Source organism: Sciurus vulgaris, assembly GCF_902686455.1.
Source record: "Sciurus vulgaris genome assembly, chromosome: 14".
In the NCBI taxonomy this organism is placed as follows: domain Eukaryota; kingdom Metazoa; phylum Chordata; class Mammalia; order Rodentia; family Sciuridae; genus Sciurus; species Sciurus vulgaris.
The window spans coordinates 62,353,985-62,373,882 of NC_136475.1; the positions used below are offsets into that span (position 1 = coordinate 62,353,985).

General features: G+C 39.3%; 1 protein-coding gene across 1 annotated transcript in view; it reads right to left on the minus strand.

Annotated features, from left to right (window-relative positions):
* SLC3A1 (solute carrier family 3 member 1) overlaps positions 1-15,395 on the minus strand; it is a 36,193-nt gene extending 20,798 nt beyond the window's left edge. The window contains exons 1-4 of the mRNA XM_079109768.1: positions 14,879-15,395; positions 10,606-10,785; positions 10,305-10,459; positions 5,028-5,153 (exon numbers count right to left, since the gene is read on the minus strand). Coding sequence (XP_078965894.1) covers positions 5,028-5,153; positions 10,305-10,459; positions 10,606-10,785; positions 14,879-15,308 — 891 coding nt within the window. The 5' untranslated portion in view covers positions 15,309-15,395. The remainder of the gene's footprint in view (positions 1-5,027; positions 5,154-10,304; positions 10,460-10,605; positions 10,786-14,878) is intronic.
* Positions 15,396-19,898: the final 4,503 nt, after the last annotated feature.

Consider the following 19,898-nt stretch of genomic DNA (forward strand, 5'->3'; position numbering starts at 1 on the left):
TCTGCCATGATGTTCTACCTTACCTTGAGCCCCAAGGATTGGAACCAACCATCTACAGACTGAGACTATGAGCCCCTAAATAAACTTTTCCTCTTCTAAGATTTTTCTGGAAGGTTCTTTTAGTCACAGAAGTGAAAAAGCTGACTAAAACACAGAGAAATGAGTGCATCATCATAATAGAGCACCTGGCATAGAGAAGATATAATAAAGGATACAGCTATCTTTAAGCAGAGCTGGTATTTAAAGCAGATACTAAGTAAACTGTATTTTATTTCATTTTTAATTTCTTGATACCAAGGATTGAACTGGGGGAGGGCAGGGCTTTATCACTGAACCATATTCCCTATCCCTTTTTATTTCATATTTTGAGACAGGGTCCCACTGGGTTGCTTAGGGCCTTATTAAATTGCTGAAGCTGGCCTTGAACTTGGGATCTTCCTGCTTCAACCTCCCAAGTAGCTGGGATAACAGACATGTGCCACCGCACCTGGCTATGCGTGAACTGCTTGCCTCTAGCAGTACTGTGTTCAGTAGGGCAAAGCAGAGCCTAAACATTTGCTCTGGGTCCTGTCTTAAGCTGGGAGTGCCTCTTGGCTTCTCACCCCCAGCTGCGGTGAGCACCGTGACTCCCCATGAGTGGAATGTTCCAGAGTTGAGCATTCCCATGTGGCAGGTCAGGATCACACCAAGCCCAGACATGGAGCCAGGCCACCTGCAGTCTCTTCCTGGCTGTATGACTATCCTAGTGGGCCACTTCATTTTATTGTACTTGTTTCCTATTTATTAAAAAAGGGATTTGGAGGCAAGTTAAAAAACAAAGTAACTGGAAATGTATAAAATGCTACTATACAAATATAAGTCCTCAACTTCTCTGAGGCTTTCTGATTTCTCCAGTATCAAGCACTCAAGCCCTGGGAGGCTGGGAGCAGTGTCCAGTCCCCTGATAGCCAGTGGGAAAGGAGGGGACTGAGGAGAGAGGGTGTTCATGCTGGATTTCCCCCATAAGCCAGGCTCCTCCTGTGCAGATAAATGAACTGATAGGAGCCAGAAGAAAAAGGCTGTGGCTTCCCTGGTGCCAGCTGGAATGTGAGCAGGAGTCATTTCAAATGCCCCTCACCACTAACTATCTGGGCTGCAAATTATTAACCTTCTTAACTCTACTGCAGAGATAAGTGTGACTGGGGGCAAGAGAGTGTCAGAAGTCCCCTTCAAGGGAAAGATCCATTTCCAGGAGCAAAGTCCCATCCCTCCCAGCTTCTCATTATTTCTTATTTACTTTTAACAAACCTGCCTTGCAAATAATGGCTAGCCTCTCAACCGGAGGTAGTAGTGATCCATTATACAGGACTTTCGCTCTAGGGAACTAGGGAATCAGAATCCTATTCACAAACCCCATTGCTTGGACACCTACAAAAGAACAGCCAGGTTAATCAAAGAATCATTAATGTTTGGGCTGGCACGTCTTGACAGAATGAATGACACTACTTTAAATATTTCTAGACTGTTTGCTGCTGCCATAAAAGTAGACATAAACATGAATAGAACAGAGTTGAGAGTCTAAAAATAAATAAGCTCATACATCTGTGGTCAGTTGACTTTCAATTAGAGTTGAAGTCAATTTAATGTGGAAACATTAGTCTTTTTTAATATACATTTCTGGGATAACTGGATGGCCAAGCATATGCAAAAGAATGAAGTTGGATGCCTTACTCTCACATCACACGTAAAAGTTAAAAAAACAATTTTTAAAAGTTAACAAGAAATGGATGGGAGACCACCTAAAATATAAGAGCTGAAATCATAAAACCCTTAGAAGAAGACAGAAATAAATCTTTGTAGTTTTGTATTCCATGATAGTTCTTACATATGACAATGAAAAGCCAGGCATGGTGGCCACACCTGTAATTCCAGAGACTCCGAAGGCTGAGGCAGGAGGATCGCCAGTTCAATGTCAGCCTCAGAAATTCATCAAAGCCTATCTCAAAAATGAAATAAAAAGGACTGAGGATGTAGCTCAGTGGTAGAGCACTCCTGGGTTCATTCCCCAGTAACAAAATAAAACAAACACATGAGATGAGTGCACATACTACCATAGTGGCCTGCTCCACCTTTTGAATATAGCCCTGGCTGCTTATTTTTAAAGGGACTCGTTTTTCTTTTCCTCTTCTCCATCTCCCTAATTTGAGGGTGTGGAACAAGATTACCTTTTCCCAAGCTAGGCTTGCTATCCCTCCTCGAGCACACACCCACCCTCAAGAAGAAGATGTCACCAGAAGGGCTAGGAAGTGACCATCTCCCAAATTAACTAGTGAATTTCAACACACCATCAAGGCGCACCTGGAATGCAGCTTTGAAGAGCTTCTTTAAAAGTCCTCTGCTCTCCCTTATGGGAGAATCACAGACTCTAGGACAGGAGTCCCCTATGCTTCTCCTTTGCTAACAAACCATTAAATCTTCTTTTTCCTTTTTCTCAAAACCATATCCTCCTTATTAAATTGGCACTGGGGACAAGGACTGAGCTTTTGGTAACAATACAACAAAAGAAAAATGGTCATCATTAAAATTTTAAGAACTGTTATGCTTCAAAGGGCTACATCAAGAAAGTAAAAAGACAACCCACAGAATGGAAGAACAGTATTTGCAAATCATGTATCCAGAATATATAAAGAACTCTTGCAACCAATTAAAAAAAAAAAAGACAAATAAGCCTAATTTTACATGGCCAAAGTATCTGAATAGACATTTCTACAATGAAGATACAGAAGTAAACTACAAGCACATGAAAAAATGCAAATACAAATATAACCCAGAGTGCAATGCCACTTCACCTGCACTAGGTTAACTATAATGAAAACAGGAGTTATCTCAGCACGTGGGCTCAGGAGGCTGAGGCAGGAGGATTGTGAGTGCAAAGTCAGACTCAGCAACTTAGCAAGACCCTAAGCTACTTAGCAATACGCTGTCTCCAAATAAAATTTTAAAAGGACTGGGGATGTGACTCAGTGTTTAAGCATGCTTGGGTTCAATCTCTGGTACCAAAAACAAACAAACAAACAAACATAGGCAATAACAAGTATTACCAGTGAGAATATAGAGAAATGGAAACCTTTATAAATTACTTATGGGAATGTAAAGTAGTACAGCTGCTGTAGAAAATACTTTGGCAGTTCTCAAGTAAAGAATGATGAATGGATAGATGGATGGATGGATGGATAGAAAGAAAGATAGACAGATAGATAGACAGACAAGCTATATAAACAGTTATTTTATGATTCCACTTATATGAAATGTCCTCAGTTGGCAAAGTAATAGATTAGTGGTTGCCAAAGCCTGCAGGGAGAAAGTCAGGGTATTAGGGAGAATGACTGCTGATGGGTTTGGAGTTTCTTTCTGGCATGATAAAAAAATACTAGGAAATTAGTAGTGATGGCTGCATAACTCTGAATATACTAAAACCACTGAATTACCCATTTGAAAAATTATCCTTTATATTTCAATAAACTGTTATTTAAAAACAAAATGAAGGAAAATACACTAAGGTTCTAGGTGCCCCCAGTGACCTGCATCCTCTCTATCTGGCTGACATGGTGAGTGGCAGAAGGACACCGAGGCCCTCTGTTCTGTTTGGCTGTCCTCCCTCTCTCCCTCAGACCACTACCCTTCTCATCTAAATTCCTGCCTCCTCTGGCCACAGCAGCAGCAAGGATGAGAACAACATGGCTGCTAGTTACAGCCAATCACCAGAATTGTCAGCACCACTCCGGGGCAAGCCCGCAGAGCTCAGCTGGGTTGCTTTCCTGCTTACAGAGCCCCACAGGGATCTTCGCTGGCTCAGCATGTACCCTTCCTTGAGCTTCAAGGCCTGTGTGCCTAGCTCTCATCTCTTACTTTGGGGACCTCCGCTCTCTGCCCGCTGCCCTCCTGGATCTCAGCACACTGGTAGAGCTGCCAGACAAAAGACAGAGGCTCCTCATTAAATTTTAATATCAGGTGACCTATGAATACTTTTGTAGTAGAAGTACATCCAAACATTATATTATTCACTGTTTATCTGAAATTTAAATTTTAACTGGGTATCCTGTATTTTTATTTGCTAAATCTGGCAAGTCTACACATGGGCCTCCCTGTCATTCCTGAAACACATGAACTGTACCCTTCCCTCCTGATCTCTGCCCTCTGCCTGAAATCCTCTTCCCCTAGAGTCACAGGGCTCACATTGTGGCACATGCTTGTAATTCTAGCGACTCTGGAGGCCAAGGCCCTAAGCAACTTAGCAAGACCCTATCACAAAATAAAAATAAAATGGCTGGGGATGTGGCTCAGTGGTTAAGCACCTCTGGGTTCAATTCGTGGTACCAAAAAAAAGTTCCAGCACCCTTTACACTTCAGGTTGTTGTCAGGCAGCAACTCATCTCGGGGTAGTTCCTAATCACCCTCCCTTAGCATTTACCAACACCTGACATATACTATGCATAGTTCTTCCCTGTCGGTTTTACCCTTGGCCTTCCAGAGACTCATTGAGGGCAGGGCTTCCTTTATTCACTGCTATATTCCCAGTGCTCAGAACAGGGCCTGGCACAGGGTAGGCAGGCAATGAGTTAATATTTATTGAATGGAAACAGAAGTGCCAAGCATGGATTTTCTCATTTTTTAATCTTCCAAAGAACCCTCTGAGTCAAATCAACTGTGTTTAATGAATGAGGGAACTGAGGCATAGAAAAGCCAAATAATTCACCCAGTGGCCCACTACAGACGTGGGAGCCAGACCCCAAAGCCCTCATGTGGCCCCACCTCCCTGCACCTGCTCACTGCCACTAAGGCATCAGGTATTTCTTACCCACTTCCATTTGTATTATTTTGGGTCAGATGAAGAAAGGAGCCACCAATACATGAAAGAGCCTATATTTGCACCAGACACCTTAATCTGAGAATTTAACTATACTACTTTCATTTTACCTGCACAATTATTATTCAATATAGAGTGTTTAAAATAACCACTACCATAAATGAAGAGTATCTATACTCACTTTTATTTCTTCTTGAACAGCAGGATTTCGGAAATTCAAGTCAGGTTGCTCTTTCATAAATTGGTGAAAATAACATTGCTTTCGCACTTCATCAAAGTGCCAACTGGAGTTCCCGTACACGCTTAACTAGCAAAGAAACAAAAGAGCATGTCAGTAACTTAGCATTATTCATATGATGGTTTGGCCCACAGAGAAATGATCATGGCTATCCCAGGCCCTGTGTGGCAGAGTACATAAATCCTGAGAATAAATTAACTTCCCAAAATGTCACCAGTTGGCCTAACGTCCCACAAACATGTTTGTGACCTGTCTGTTCAGTAGATGCTGTTCATAACAACCACAATAGCAAACCAATGCTCTCAAATTCAGGACAAGACCAACTTAAGGAACAGACATTGCTAACATATTTTCTTGACTCTTCTGTCCAGACTTTGGCCTCCTGTTTGTAAAGAAAAGCAAATAGCATTTCATGTGGGTAAAAGACATATTCTATTGGTCTTGGAGCTTAAACCCACATATACTGAATATTCAAAGTATAGTTATAAAAAATTTTATTAGAACCATTCTCTTAAAAACTCTGTCAGTCCTCAGGAATAAAAATCTAGCAACTTCAAGTGTTGGTACCTAGTGGTATTTGACACCATGGCTAGTTTCCTCTTTCTAGAAATGCTCAGGTTCATGGCTCCATGTTAATATTCTCCTCATGCCCCCTTCCCAATCCGTGGCCCTTCCTTTTGGTATACACAATGGCTCCTTAAACATGGAAGTTTCTTGGGCTTTATCTCAGGCTTATGTTCATTTTATGCTAAAAAGAGCATCTAACCAGGCCTGGTGGTGTATGCCTGTAATCCAAGAAGCTCTGGAGGCTGAAGCAGGAGGATCTCGAGTTCAAAATCAGGCTTAGCAACTTAGTGAGGTGCTAAGTAACTCAGTAAGACCCTGTCTCTAAATAAAATATAAAATGGGGCTGGAGATGTGGCTCAGTGGTCGAGTGCCCCTGAGTTCATAAAAAGAGGTTGGGTGGGGGGGTAGGAGGGAGAGAGGGTGCATCTAGAAAGCATTGAAAAACTGGGGAATTTTACATAAATCCTTTCCCTTTTAGTTGGAAGACCTAGTCACATGGGATCTGCATTTTTATGGCAATTGGTCAAAGTAGAGTAGCAGCTGCTGCCTTTCAAAGAAAACATACCCTGTGCCAGTTTACCATGTGGCACAAATCAGAATGAGATATTCATAGGATGTCTAACCAACAAATGATCAGGATCCAGAATGCAAACGGACCTCCAGAAAGCAACTTCACAGGGACAAGAAATCCTGAAGAGAACTAGGGGATGAAACCATAAACAGGTATTTCACAGAAAAGGAAGCTCAGATGAATAACTATGAAGAGCTGCTCAATACCATTACTAATTATATAATTATTTCATTAGCAATTTGATAAATCATCACTAGTTATTAGATAAATGTAAAATTGAGACCTGAATGTGATACTACTTTATATTCACACGAATGAAAAAATCACAAAGTCTGGCCAATAACTGATGTTCTCATTAATTATTCTTGGCCAGGAATTTAAATGAGAACATTCACTTTTCATACTGCTGGAAGGGTTATAAATTGTAGCATTGAGCCTGGAATATTCTGCATGGTAATTTAACAAGCAGTTATGTTGTTTTAAAAGCCCTTGCACATGCGCCTCAAGATAACGTACCAAGAGTGTTGATGACATTAATATTTGTTAAAACCTGCAAACATCCCAGTTTCCTATCAACTGAAGAGTAGAAATATAAATCAGGGAATAATTACACAATGAAACAGTATGCAACCATGAAAGTCTCTGAACCACAGTTACCAACACTACACGAATAAATCTTTAAAATGAGTGAAAAAAAGTTAGTTACAGAAGACTACATGTAGCATGATGCTTCTCAAAGTTCAAAATAGAGAAAATTTAAAAATATATAGCATAGTGTGATGTAGACAAAACAAGAGGCAAGGACTTGGAAAAAACACAAAATTCAAGGTAGGGGTTGCTTCTAAGAGAAAACATCAGGAAGGAACCGAGAGGAACATGAAAGTGTGCATGAACAGAGTGGCAAAGTTCAAGTTCCTACTTTGTTCTGTGTTGGGGAGGGATTTATTGCTTATTGATATTATTGTCTTCCCCAGCTTAGACATATGACATAGAGTTTTAAATGGTTTTGTTCAGGTATTATTGCACATGTTTAAAATATCCAGTTTGATCAGTTTTGATATATATCCTCCTGAAATTATTTCTACAATCAAGACAGAAAAAAATGTGTGTGTGTGTATATATATATATATATATATCTTTGTAATTTGTAATTACTTCCCCCCTCTCTCTCTCTCTCTTTCTCTTTCAGTGCTGGGATCAAACCCAGGGCCCATGCAAACACCCTACCACTAAGCCACATCCCCGCATCCCCAGTCCCCTTACTCTCATTCCTCATTCTATCTCTCCCATCCTTAAATAATCATTAATTGTCTTCCTGTCATTATGGATTAGTTTTCTTTCTTTCTTTCTTTCTTTCTTTCTTTCTTTCTTTCTTTCTTTCTTTCTTTCTTTCTTTCTTTCTTTCTTTCTTTCTTTCTTTGGCATTAGCTTCTTCCACTGTGCTTAGTTATTTTGAGATACATCATTTTGTTGCATGCACCGATAATTCCTTTTTATTGTTGAGTAGTGTTCCATCACATGGCTATGCCACAAGGTATTCATCCATCTATTATATCTATTATATATTACATGGATTTTTTTTTTTTTTTTTTTTTTTTTTTTTTTTTTTGTACCAGGGACTGAACTGAGAGCTCCTTAGTCACTGAGCCACATCCCCAGCTCTTTTTATTTTTTGAGACAGGGTCTCATTAGGTTGCTTAGAGCCTCACTAAATTGCTGAGGCTGGCTTCAAACCTGCTATCCTCCTGCCTAAGCCTCCTGAGCCACTGGGATTATAGGTGTACACTACCACACCCATCTTATTACATGTATATTATACATGTGAACTATTATATTAAAATATGCAAATTTTTTTTTTTTTTTTTTTGCAGTGCTGGGGATTGAACCTGTGCTTGCAAGGCAAGCACTCAACTGAGCTATATCCCCAGCCCTAAAATATGCAATCTTGACTACAGTGGAGAACTGATGCAAGGATGGAAAAACTGATGCCAAAAGAGGCTGTTGTTACCATCCTATTGTCCAAAGAAAATAGGGTTTGAGATATGGGCAATAATTTTTAACAGTAAACTAGTAGACTACATCCATTCTCTAACCCTTTCATTAACTAGCTATGTAACTTCAGTTTGCCTGTCTGAAAAACAGTAATTAAAGCCTAATTCATAGGATTGACAGGGTAGATTAAATGAATTAATCAAATAAAACAGTGGAGATCTTGGCACATAGTAAGCATTTAATAAATGTTTGCTAATATCATTGCCTTTTTAACAAGTGAGTGGATTGGAGGGAAAAATAAAAGATATAAAACTGCCAGTACTTGTAGACAGCCTAATACCCAGGATGCGTGCAGGTACCATTCACTGAGCTTGGGAGGTTGAGCGATAAGATCACACAGTCAACCGTGAAACGTATCAACCCCGCATTTTCTCTAAGTTGATGTCCAGAAGCCAGCACATTTAAATGTTATCAGAGACGGTCAAGAAGAGAAAAAAGCTGGGCATAGTGGCACACACCTGTAATTCCAGCAACTCAGGAGGTTAGAGTCAAGAGGATTATAAATTCAAGACCAGTCTCAGCAACTCAGGATGACCTTCAGCAACCTACTAAGACCTGGTCTCAAAAATAAAAAAACAATAAAAAGAACCGGGGATGTCACTCCATGGTAAAACACCCCTGGGTTCAATCACCAGCATTTAAAAAAAAAAAAAAATAGGAAGGAGGAGGAGGAGGAGAATAAGAAGAGGAAGATGAAGAGGAAGAAGAAGAGATTAGAGGAGGGTCAGAAGGTCCAGATTAAAAGTCCTGGGAGAAAAAAACAGATCAGAATAGGGGGACAGATGTAGAGCTGCCAGATGGAACACAGGACTCAGACAAACCTGAATTTCAGAAAACAACGCATAGTATTCTAGTACAGCCCTCCTCGGCATCCATGGGAGATTGTTCCAAGACCTCCGTCAGATGCCACAATCTGCAGATGCCCAAGTCTCTTACATGAAAATGGCACAGCATTTTTATATAACCTATGCGAATACTCCCCTGCACTTTAAATAATCTCTAGATTATTTATACTACCTGATACAACACAAGGGCTATGTAAATAGTTGTATTGTTTAGGGTAAATGATCAGAAAAAAAGTCTGTACTAATTCAGTACAGGTGCAACTTTTTTTCTAAATATTTTCTTTATGCAGTTGATTGAATATGCAGATACAGAATCCACAGGTATGGAAGGCTGACTGCATAAGAATAGCCTATACAATCTTTTATACTAAAAAATTATCTACCGTTTGGCTAAAACTCAAATTTAACTGGACATTCTAAACTTTTATTTGCTAAATCAGGTCATGCTAGACAGAAAGGAAACAACTTCTGTTGTAAAAGTGGCAAGTAGGAAAAAGGTGGGGATGGGAACCTGCAGGTCTGAAGCTTTTGTTCTCTGCTGAGAGTGGTAAGACGGGAAGGAGGCCAGGAGGCTGTTTGAAGAGGAGTGGGAGGGCATGTGGATTAGCTGGATTTAGTAATTTCCCAAGAAGATTTAGTGTTTAGTGGGGAAAACAAATGTGGGATGTGTTCAGAGTTCAAATACCAAAGTTCAGACAAAGAGAAAGGCAACGATTGGGTTCATTTATGGCCAAGATTTTGTCCAACATGAGAGTCAAGAAGGCAGAGAGACAAGAATCTGCATAGTAACAAAACAGTATTGAGGGCTGGGGATGTAGCTCAGTTGGCAGAGTGCTTGCCTCACATGCACAAGGCCCTGGGTTCCATCCCCAGCACCACAAAAACAAACAAAAAAATGGTATTGAACAAACATGGACTCCCAAGTTGTTCAAGCAGGAAGAGAGGCAAGGGGAGGAGAAGCTAGTAATGAGAATAGGTTTTAATTTGCTCGAACACATCAGTTCTACAATGAAATCAGAAATCTAAGTGACACTAGGGAACTCTATTTTATTTCTATGTCTAATTCTTCCCCCTGCCCCGTAAATTGTATCATTTCATTTTTCCTTAAAAGGGCTTCAGAAATCACCATTTGGATCCCACAGATCTGCCCATTTCCCTTTGCAAGTCAGGCAGGCTGGCACTTACCCAGTTGTTGGGTGGTATAGTTACGTCATTTTCATGAATACAGTCATGCCAGATATAATAATCAGTGTATTTCCCTGTCCGTGTCCTACTCAATTGAAACCAAGCATGTTTATCACTGGTATGGTTTGGTATGAAATCGATGATTAATTTTAAACCTAATAAGTGAAAACATTTTAGATGTTAGAAAAACATCATACTAGAATGATACATGACAACTAAGGGGGAAATGCGTTCAGTGAGCATTTGGAGACGTGCTTATTTCAACCCTAACCCTATCCCATTCACCTCCCATTCAATTTACCTTTATCATGTATGGCTGCGATGAGGTTCTCAAAATCTGTCATTGTTCCAAAAAGAGGATCAATTTCTTGGAAATCTTCGACACCATATCTGAAGTCTTTCAGGGATGATTTATAAAATGAAGTAATCCAAATAGTTTTTATATTTAATGTAGTGATGTAGTCCAGTTTATCTTGAATGCCTAAAGAAAAAAGCCAACATCATGAATATATCTTATTTTATTTATTTGAAGAATTAAAAATGAAATTGATATTTATAAGATCTAAATACTTTTTGAAAGCAGAAATATTTGGAATTTTGTTGAGTTTGAGTAAAATCCAGATACCCAGGCCTAGTTCTTTGAATATCATCAAATTAACATTCTAACAATAATCTTTGATCTTTAGGTACACAACATTAAAAGATCTGTTACTTGCTCAAATTTTTTTACTTAAAACCATTAATACAGTAATATTAATTTACTCTACACATGGTTTCCAAGTCAGGTGCTAGACTAGTGCCAAGGAACAAAGAAGAATGACACATGGTCCCTGGTGAATATGTGGTCTAAGCGGCACTGCTCCATATCATGGCCACTTGTCCTATGTGGCTACTGAGCACCTGCAACGTGACTAGCACCTGCGATGTTATAGGGGTAAACACACGTGAGCTTTTCAAAACCCAGTACAAAAAAAGAGAGAATGTAAAATATGAATATTTTATACTGATTACATGTTGAAATGATATATTAGATATATTGGAGTGAGAAAAATGTATTATTAGAATAATTTCACCTGTTTTCTTTCTTTCTTTTTTTTAACTTTTATAAATGTGGAGCCCTTTGTACTTAACTTTTATAAATGTAGGTTCCTTTGTACTGTGCTGCGATAGTTAAGTCTAAACAGGCAGGAATGGAACGAAAACTGAACCCGGAAGAGCTCTGGGAGGTGCTTTGACACCAAGGTGTTTGCTCCCAGCCCCTCAGGACACAGGCAGCTGATGCGGGTGGGTGGGTAAAGGTAAAGGTGGGTGGTTTACAGTGAAGGCTTTGCAGCAAAGGAAAGGAAAAACCAGACACAAGAAGGCTTGTTTAAAAAAGGGTGAGTCCTGGGCTCCAGCACAATAAATAAGTGAATAGACAACAGTGAGAAATGCTGCATGCAGCACAGGGTTAGGGAGAGAGTTCCAAGAGGTAGAAGGTAAGTATACACCAATATTTGAAAGAGATTTCGTTCTACTCAGACTGTCTTCAGAGCAAACTGTAATCTAGACCCTTTTTTTGTTGTTGTTCTCTTATGGAGGAAGCCAAGAATTTATACAGAAGAAAACACTAGGTGTGGCTGGGGAGAGATATGGAAGTGCCATCCATACTTGGAACCTTGTAGGATAATTAGGAGATGTTGTGTTTTTGCTTATAGTTCAGAGTCCTAAATGCAGACTCAGACTCATCTATTATTTAATCTCTGATAACTTTTTGCGTGATGTCCATGTGGCTTCCAAGATCACGGCAGAGGCCACACAGAGACTCACCATGTATTTTAGAAGAAGTGTCCGTGGAGTTCCCAGAGGGAAGGAGGAACTTGACTCAGGAACACCGGGGTTCTCAACATATGTGATGGAAAAGAATTTCTGCTTGTGCCAGGCAAAGGCACAGACAGAGGAATAATTAGGAAAGTAGATACATATTCAAGAGAGAATGAGGGCAGTCTCAAGAGAGACACCTTTGGACCAAAGCAAGAAATACACATTCAAGAGAGAATATGAGCTATCATGAGAGAGAGAGACAGTGGCCGGTTGGTGTGGGCTGTTAATATTTATAGAGGGCAGGTGCTGGGGTCTGGAGGCAGAGCGGCACTACTTAATTTTGAGTTTTCCCTTCACTTGTACATGGTCCTCATGTTACAAGGGCATGAGTCAAGGGCAAGGGGCAAGGTATGTGGATCAAGAGTTGAAATTGCTCATGGCTACTTTCTGCCTTTCAATGGTTTATGGGCACTTTCCTGGAAACTCAGTATCTTTTCCTTTCCTCCCAAATTGCTATCTCAGTCTGGAGATGACTGAAACCAAAGTACAAAGTCACCTGACCCTGGGATCTGGGCTCTTTCCCTATACAAGCTGCTTATTTTTGTCCTCTTATACTTGATCCCCAATAAGGGTGACTGTGAGATCAGAGTATCAATAGGTGACATAAGGGTTTTGGTTTAAATCAGAGTAGCAATGCAATATGTCTTAAAAGCAAGCACAGGGGCTATGGGTGTAGCTTAAGGATAGAGCGTGTGCCAAACCCTGAGTACACACACACACACACACACACACACACACACACACACACGAATGTGATGATGAAAACAAAGGGGATGGACAAAGTAAACAAGGGCTCCTGATCTCAGGGCCCAAGAACAGAGAGTGATCACAAACAAACCTGGAATGGTTTCTTCTAACAGTAACAACAAAAATTCCCCAGCCTCAGGGACCAATGCCCGTTGATTAGAGGAAACAACCATTCCCTCAAAGAAAAGTTACTGGAAATGAAAAACAGAAGAGCTGATTAGCAACTATCTTACCTGGAGGAATGTGGTGTCTATCTGGAAAAAGATTAAAAAGTTAGGGACAGGAAGTGAGGAGTGTATCTCTGGATTTAGGGATTCAGAGCGCTATTCAGTTAAAACACCACTTTTGCTAACCATTTACTGTGTGAGAGGCAGCAGGTGCTGGGGTCTTGTGGCAGGGGGAGGGAAGTCACTCACAAATGTTCCAAGGCAATATGGAAGGGAGCTATCAACAGGGCCCACAGGAATCTGGGGAGGGAGCCCACACTCTGATTGGGGAAGTTAAACAAAGATTAATGAAGGCAATGTGTTCGAGCCACACCTGGATGAACAAATACACTTCTTCAATTAGTGAAGATGCAGGAAGATTTTTTAAAAAGAGAAAATGGGGCTAGAGCTATAGAGCTCAGTTGTAGAGAACTTGCTTGATTGTATAAAAGGCCCTGGGTTTGATCCCCAGGGCCACAAAAGGAAGTGGGGAAGTGGGGAGAATATGATATGAGTGAGGCAGAAGCAAGGCCTTTTTTATTAGATTATTAAAGAAATTAGAGGAAAAAATAAGAAACTTGAGGCTGTCAAGAGTTTATGTACATTTTAACAATAAATTAAGCCCATTCCTACTTTCCGCACTATATCATATCATCTTGTTTTATTTTCCTCAAGCAAATAATCACTGTTAAAAAAAAAAAAAGATTGCTTGTTAGTTTACTTGTTTCTTATTACTGCCCTTAACTAGGGTGCCTACACCAACCAGTTTCCCTAGCAGCCCTATTTTATGCCTACTACTTGCCACAATTTTACCCTTAAAATTGGCCTGGCTGGAGAAATAAATTACAATAATATTCTACATATAACACTCCAGGAAATTATTAGCTTAACTTTAAAAAAAATAAAATTTTAGCCATGTACAGTGGGGTATACTTGTAATCTCAGCAGCTCAGGAGGCTGAGGCAGGAACACAAGTTCAAAGCCAGTCTCAGCAATTTAGCAAAGCCCTAAGCAAACTAGCAAGATCCTGTCTCAAAATAAAAAAATTTAAAAAGGGCTGGGGAGAGGAAGTGGGGAACTGGGGGTGTTGCTCAGTGGTTAAGCACCCCTGGGTTCAATCCTTGGACCAAAAATAAATAAACAATAAAATTAAAAGAATTAAAATGTTTTTCACTTTCTTTTTTTCTACTGATATATATATTGTTTTAAATAATCCTTCAAGTAATAACCAATACACTGCTTTTATTCTTTCCTTTACTTCTTAGGATTTAAACTTGAAAACTCAGCCTTTTAAAGACAGTGCTTAGAATTTTTTAAAGATAGTATGGAATTTTTGTGCTATATTAATACACTCTTAGGCAGACTACCACACAAGCCACATTAAACATTGGTCAAGCACTTCTCAGCTGTCACTCTGAAATATCCACCCATAAAGTTCAGAGAAGCAAGAAATACATTTTCGGAGGAAACCTGCTCCGGGTCAGCAGTGAGAATTGATGATCAAACAAGCTCCTGAACTTAGTGAGCAATAAATTAAACTCTTGGCTCAAAGGCCTCCAGCAAACAGCCTTTCATGGAGGGGAAGGACGGCTAAGTTCTGCTGAGCAATTTTTAAAACATCATAAGGAAAATCTTGGGTGACCAGCCACATTGGAATGTGCTTACTGGGCAACCGAAGCACAATTCGGTTTCAAGGAAGCGGAGGGCCATAAACCAACCTCATCCCACCCCCTCCCTGTACTGTCCAGCAACACGCACCTTTCAGATCTCCATTCCCATCTTTGTCGCTATCCTTGAAAGACCTAGGGTAGATCTGGTACATGGGCCCCGCTTGCCACCAGTCAAGGCACTTTGGAGAGATGGCGATGATGGTTATGGTGGCCCCAATGAGCAGGATCACAGTAGCCACGGTGAGCCAGAAGAGGACCTCCCGGGGCACGCGGTAGCGGGCCTGGCTGGAGAAACGGAACAGCACCTCCTTGGGCATCCCTGCGTATGGCCGCATGTCCTGCAAGTCAGCCTCCTCGGGGCCCGGGACGCTCACGGCGTTGTGCTGCGGGCTGCCCATGACACTGCCTGGATCCAGGTCTTGCTCGGGGATGTCTTCGTTCTGGACAAACCCATTGTTTGTCCGGCATCCCTTCATGCTCATCCGGATGGAGTCTCTCTTCCGTTTGTCTTCTGCCATGTGTCCCCTGCTTAGCCCTTCCGAGTGCCTTCCTGCAGGAATGCAGGTGTAAATGTGGCTTGCTGAATGCTTTGTCTTCTTAATGAGCGTTGCACGGTTTATAAATAAACCTGGCTGGACAAAGTCCAGCAGGGGAGGAAAGGGTAAAGGTAAAGGGGGGTGAAAAAATTTTCATTTACACCTGGGAGGCTGAGGTGACTAAGGTAACCATGCAATTTAGGACGCTACTTGGTCGAACACCACTGCATAGAAACACTGTGCAAAAAAGTCAAAAGGTGGAAACAACCTAAATGATCATCCTCAGGTACATGGTTACACGAAACTATTCAACCTTAAAAAGGAAGGGAATTCTGATACAGATGGATGATCCTTGAAAATGCTAAGTAAAATAAGCCACATGGAGGGAGATTTTATGATTCCATTTATATGAGGTACTCAGAATATTCAAATTCATAGAGACGGGAAATAATTGGTTGCCAGCACTGGGGAGAGAGGTACTGGTGAATTGGGCTTAGTGGGTATGGAATTCCATTAGGGATGATGAAGAGCTCTCAGGGTGGCATATGGCACAAAACCATCCATGTTCTTTGCCACTGAACTTCATAGGTAAAAATGGTTACAGTGGTAAATATTAAGTCTACTTTACCACGATTTAAAAAAAGTTAATTAATTTTTAATTTAAATTAATTAAGGTATTAGAAAAAGAAATAAATCCTGAGTTTTATAAAGGGAAACAGGCTTTTAAAAGTTTTTGTTGGTTTTAAAGGCCTCCTCTCTAAATACAAATTCACCGGGAGAGAATCTGGAGGAAAAGAAGCACACATCCCTGCGTATGGTCAGCTCCACCCCAGGTAATTTTATTTTTGTTTCAGAAAAGTATGTGGCTGTCCATTTTTAGAAGCACTTCCAGAACGTGAGGGAGAAAAAGATTCCATCAGCAAGTTCAAGTGTTTCACTAGAGGTAAATAGTCCTAATACTAGTACTAACTAGTTGTTTAATTATTGACAAACCTAAAATAGAATATTTGCAAGACTGGGGAAACTGCATTAAGATAGGAAGTGCTTTCCTAGAAGATTATGTAAGACTTAAAAGAATATAATGATTCATGATTTCCATTTAATCAGTGGTAGTTGATATAGCTCTATGAGTCATTTGATCAGATAATGAGACTTTGTTTTACTTTAAATGAGCAAAGTTACCTGGGTCACTAACCTTACTGAGTTTTTTTGGTAGAGTGACTTGAAGCAGTACCTAGTAGAGAGGAATGAGCAACTTGATCTTAGACAATTAATTTTTAAAAACGAGTAAATCACAATACCTGGCTCAATGTATCCAATAAGAGGTATCTCTCATCACTTTTACTTATACATGTTGAATATTTTAAAATATTGAAGCAACTTAATTTTTCTGTCTTCACATAGCTTCATCTCTCACACAGTGGTAATTTTTACAGCAGAATTATTGGAATTCAGTTACTGTTTGGGAAAAAAACAATGTACAAAAATACCCATAATTTAAAATAACTTTAAACTACAGAAACACTTTTAAATTAAAACTTTACATTCTTAATATACAATCTTAAAAATACAGAGAAAACTCCACATAATAGCACTTCATCTGGGACTGGGATTGTAGCTCAGTGGCAGAGCACATGTCCAGCACATGGAGACACAGGGACTGGTCCTCAGCACCACATGAAAATAAATAAATAAAATAAAGGGATGTGTCTTTCTACAACTAAAAAAAAAAATCTAAAAAAAAGCACTTAGTCTTCACGACAGAAATCTTTCCTCTTCTTTACATTTTCATTAAAATGACAGTAGTACTTTCAACTTCTAGAACATGCAAACTGGAAGGTTTTTTTTTTTTTTTTTTTTTTTTTCGATAAATGTTTCCTTGCTATAAAGATATCTTAATAAATGCCTTACAGAAGTTTCTGGTCACATATTTAAGACTTAGTGCCTGATTTAACTTTTTTTTTAAATTGTAAACAAATGGGGTACAACTTGTTTCTCTGGTTGTACATGAAGTAGAGGCGTACTATTTGTGTAATCATACATTTACATAGGGTAATGATGTTTGATTCATTCTGTTATTTTTCCTTCCCCCCACCCCTCCCACCCCTCTTTTCCCTCCATACAGTCCCTCCTTCCTCCATTCTTGTCTCCCTCCCACCCCATTATGTATCATCATCCACTTATCAGCAAGATCATTTGTCCTTTGGTTTTTGGGGATTGGCTTATCTCACTTAGTATGATATTCTCCAACTTCATCCATTTGCCTGCAAATGCCATAATTTTATTCTAAACTGGAAGCTTTTTAAAAATAACTTGAAAACTGGGCACAGAGGTGCAAGCCTGTAATCCCAGTAATTCAGGAGGCTGAAACAGGAGGATTGTAAATTCTAGGCTAGTCTCAGCAACTTGGCAATACATTAGCCATTAAACCTATTTTCCTAGATTTTTTTAATGACATGGAAAAAATATCACATTGTCTTGTTGACTGGAAAAATGCAGGATACAAACAAATTGTTCTAACTGGGTGAAAAATCTTTCACATATATTTTTAATGTTCTATTAGAAAACATGTTTACAGTGTTGATCTCCGGGTTCTAAGATTACAACACTCATTTTGTTCTTTAATCCTTTTTGGATTTTTCTATTTTTTTCTATAATAAATGTATATTATTCTTTTACTGAGGAAAAGAAAAATAAGTTAGATAATCCTGAGTGGGGAATCTCCCCAGAATTTCTTAGGCAGGTGGTAGATTGCAGTGTGATTCTTATTAGCAGTAGCCATCCCAAATTCACAAAAGCCCATATTGATACCAAAACTAAGAGAAAAAAGTAGAGAGAAATCACAGATTCAATTAGCAAGTATTGAAACAGAGAAAGAGAAGAGGTAGTTGGTAGTAATCTGGAGAAAACAGCCACAAAGCTAAGAATTCCAAGCAAGTACAAAGGTATCAGTATCACTTCCAAAGAGATTTAAAGGAAATGCTGATTGTTAGAAAAAGGAACATAGTAGATAAAACGTGTAAATATGAATAAGGGACAAAAACTCCAATAATCAAAAAGAAAGAATCTAAGATAAAGAAGATAAACCAGTTAGTAAATTCAAATCCGAAGTCACTTAATCATGGTAGTATAACAAAGAATGCAATATCTAGAAAGTGGATGAGAATATCACAGAAGCCAGAAATATCCTGCAATTCAACAAAGAAACATACAGAAAGGAATATTCAATGAAAATCAATATATAATGAATTACAAAGCCATCACATCATAAAGATTTCCACTCAGCAACCAACCCACCAAAGTGCATGTAGCATATAAGATGTCTGATCTGTAAATGGCTAAAATAGAAGAAGGAGTTGCTATATTTCACTTACCTGTTTACCAAACTCACTCACAGAGGCTATGAGCTGAGAGTAGGACATGTTGCATAGTGATCGTTAAGTTCACAGCATCTAGCTCAGTGCCTGGTACATTATTGCCTGAATGAAAGATAGTTATTTCAAAATTGCTAGATCTAAATCTATGCTTTAGAAGAATGGGTGAATGGAGAGTGGAAGTGGAAAGTACATTCTGCACAAAAATGTAGATTTTTATCACTTCAGTTAACCATGTATTTTTTTCTTTTTTGTTGTTGATGCATTATAATTATACATAATGATGGTATTCATTATGCTATGTGTATACATGCAACCATGTGTTCTTGACCTGGTACAGTTTAATAAGTGAAACTTTAAATCACAGGAAGTGAGATTCAAGCCTTACCTCTGCCATTGGCTCTCTGAGTGATCTGAGACAAATCAATCTGTCAGCTTCTCTAAGTCTCTATTACCTCAGTTGTTAAATATTTATTTCTTTAATTTCTTAAGGTACTGGGTAGGGATAGAATCCAGAGCCTCACACGTGCTAGGTTAGTGCTCTGTCACTGACCCACATCCCCAGCTCTCAGCTGTCAAATTTAATTTGGTCCCAGGCTTAGCATTATAAATATTGTCTAGAAAAAAGTGTTGTTTCAAAACAGTTCTAATCAGAAGAAAACAGAAAAAAAAAAATTGTCCCAACTAAAGAGGGAAGCTAAACCAATGTAGCTACTGAAATAAAAGAGTATTTTAAAAAGTTAAACTATTTTAATGCATTTTGGTAACCAAAACAAATAGTGAAAGAAATACAAACAGAAATGAAAATATGATAAATGTCACTACAAAACCTTATTTTTCCTCACATATAAGGAATTAACACAAACAAAATCAATAGCCAAATTACATTCAATGAGATAAAGAGATTGCCAAGTTATATATAAGTAATGCACAAAGATACCTTCCAGATAGAATTAGAGAAATCAAAATCAAAACATTGTTAGGGTACACAATATGTTAGTTGTATTAATAGCTAAATTAATGGCCTCCCTGCATCCTTCTTCCTATAACTTTAGTCCCTAGACTCTGAGACTGACCATGTGACTTGCTTTGGCCAATAGGACTTGACACATAAATAGCCATAAAAAGTGCTTTGCATTTCTGCCCCTCTTTTGGACCCCTGCCACCGCTGTGACCATACGCCTGCTGGAGACGTGGG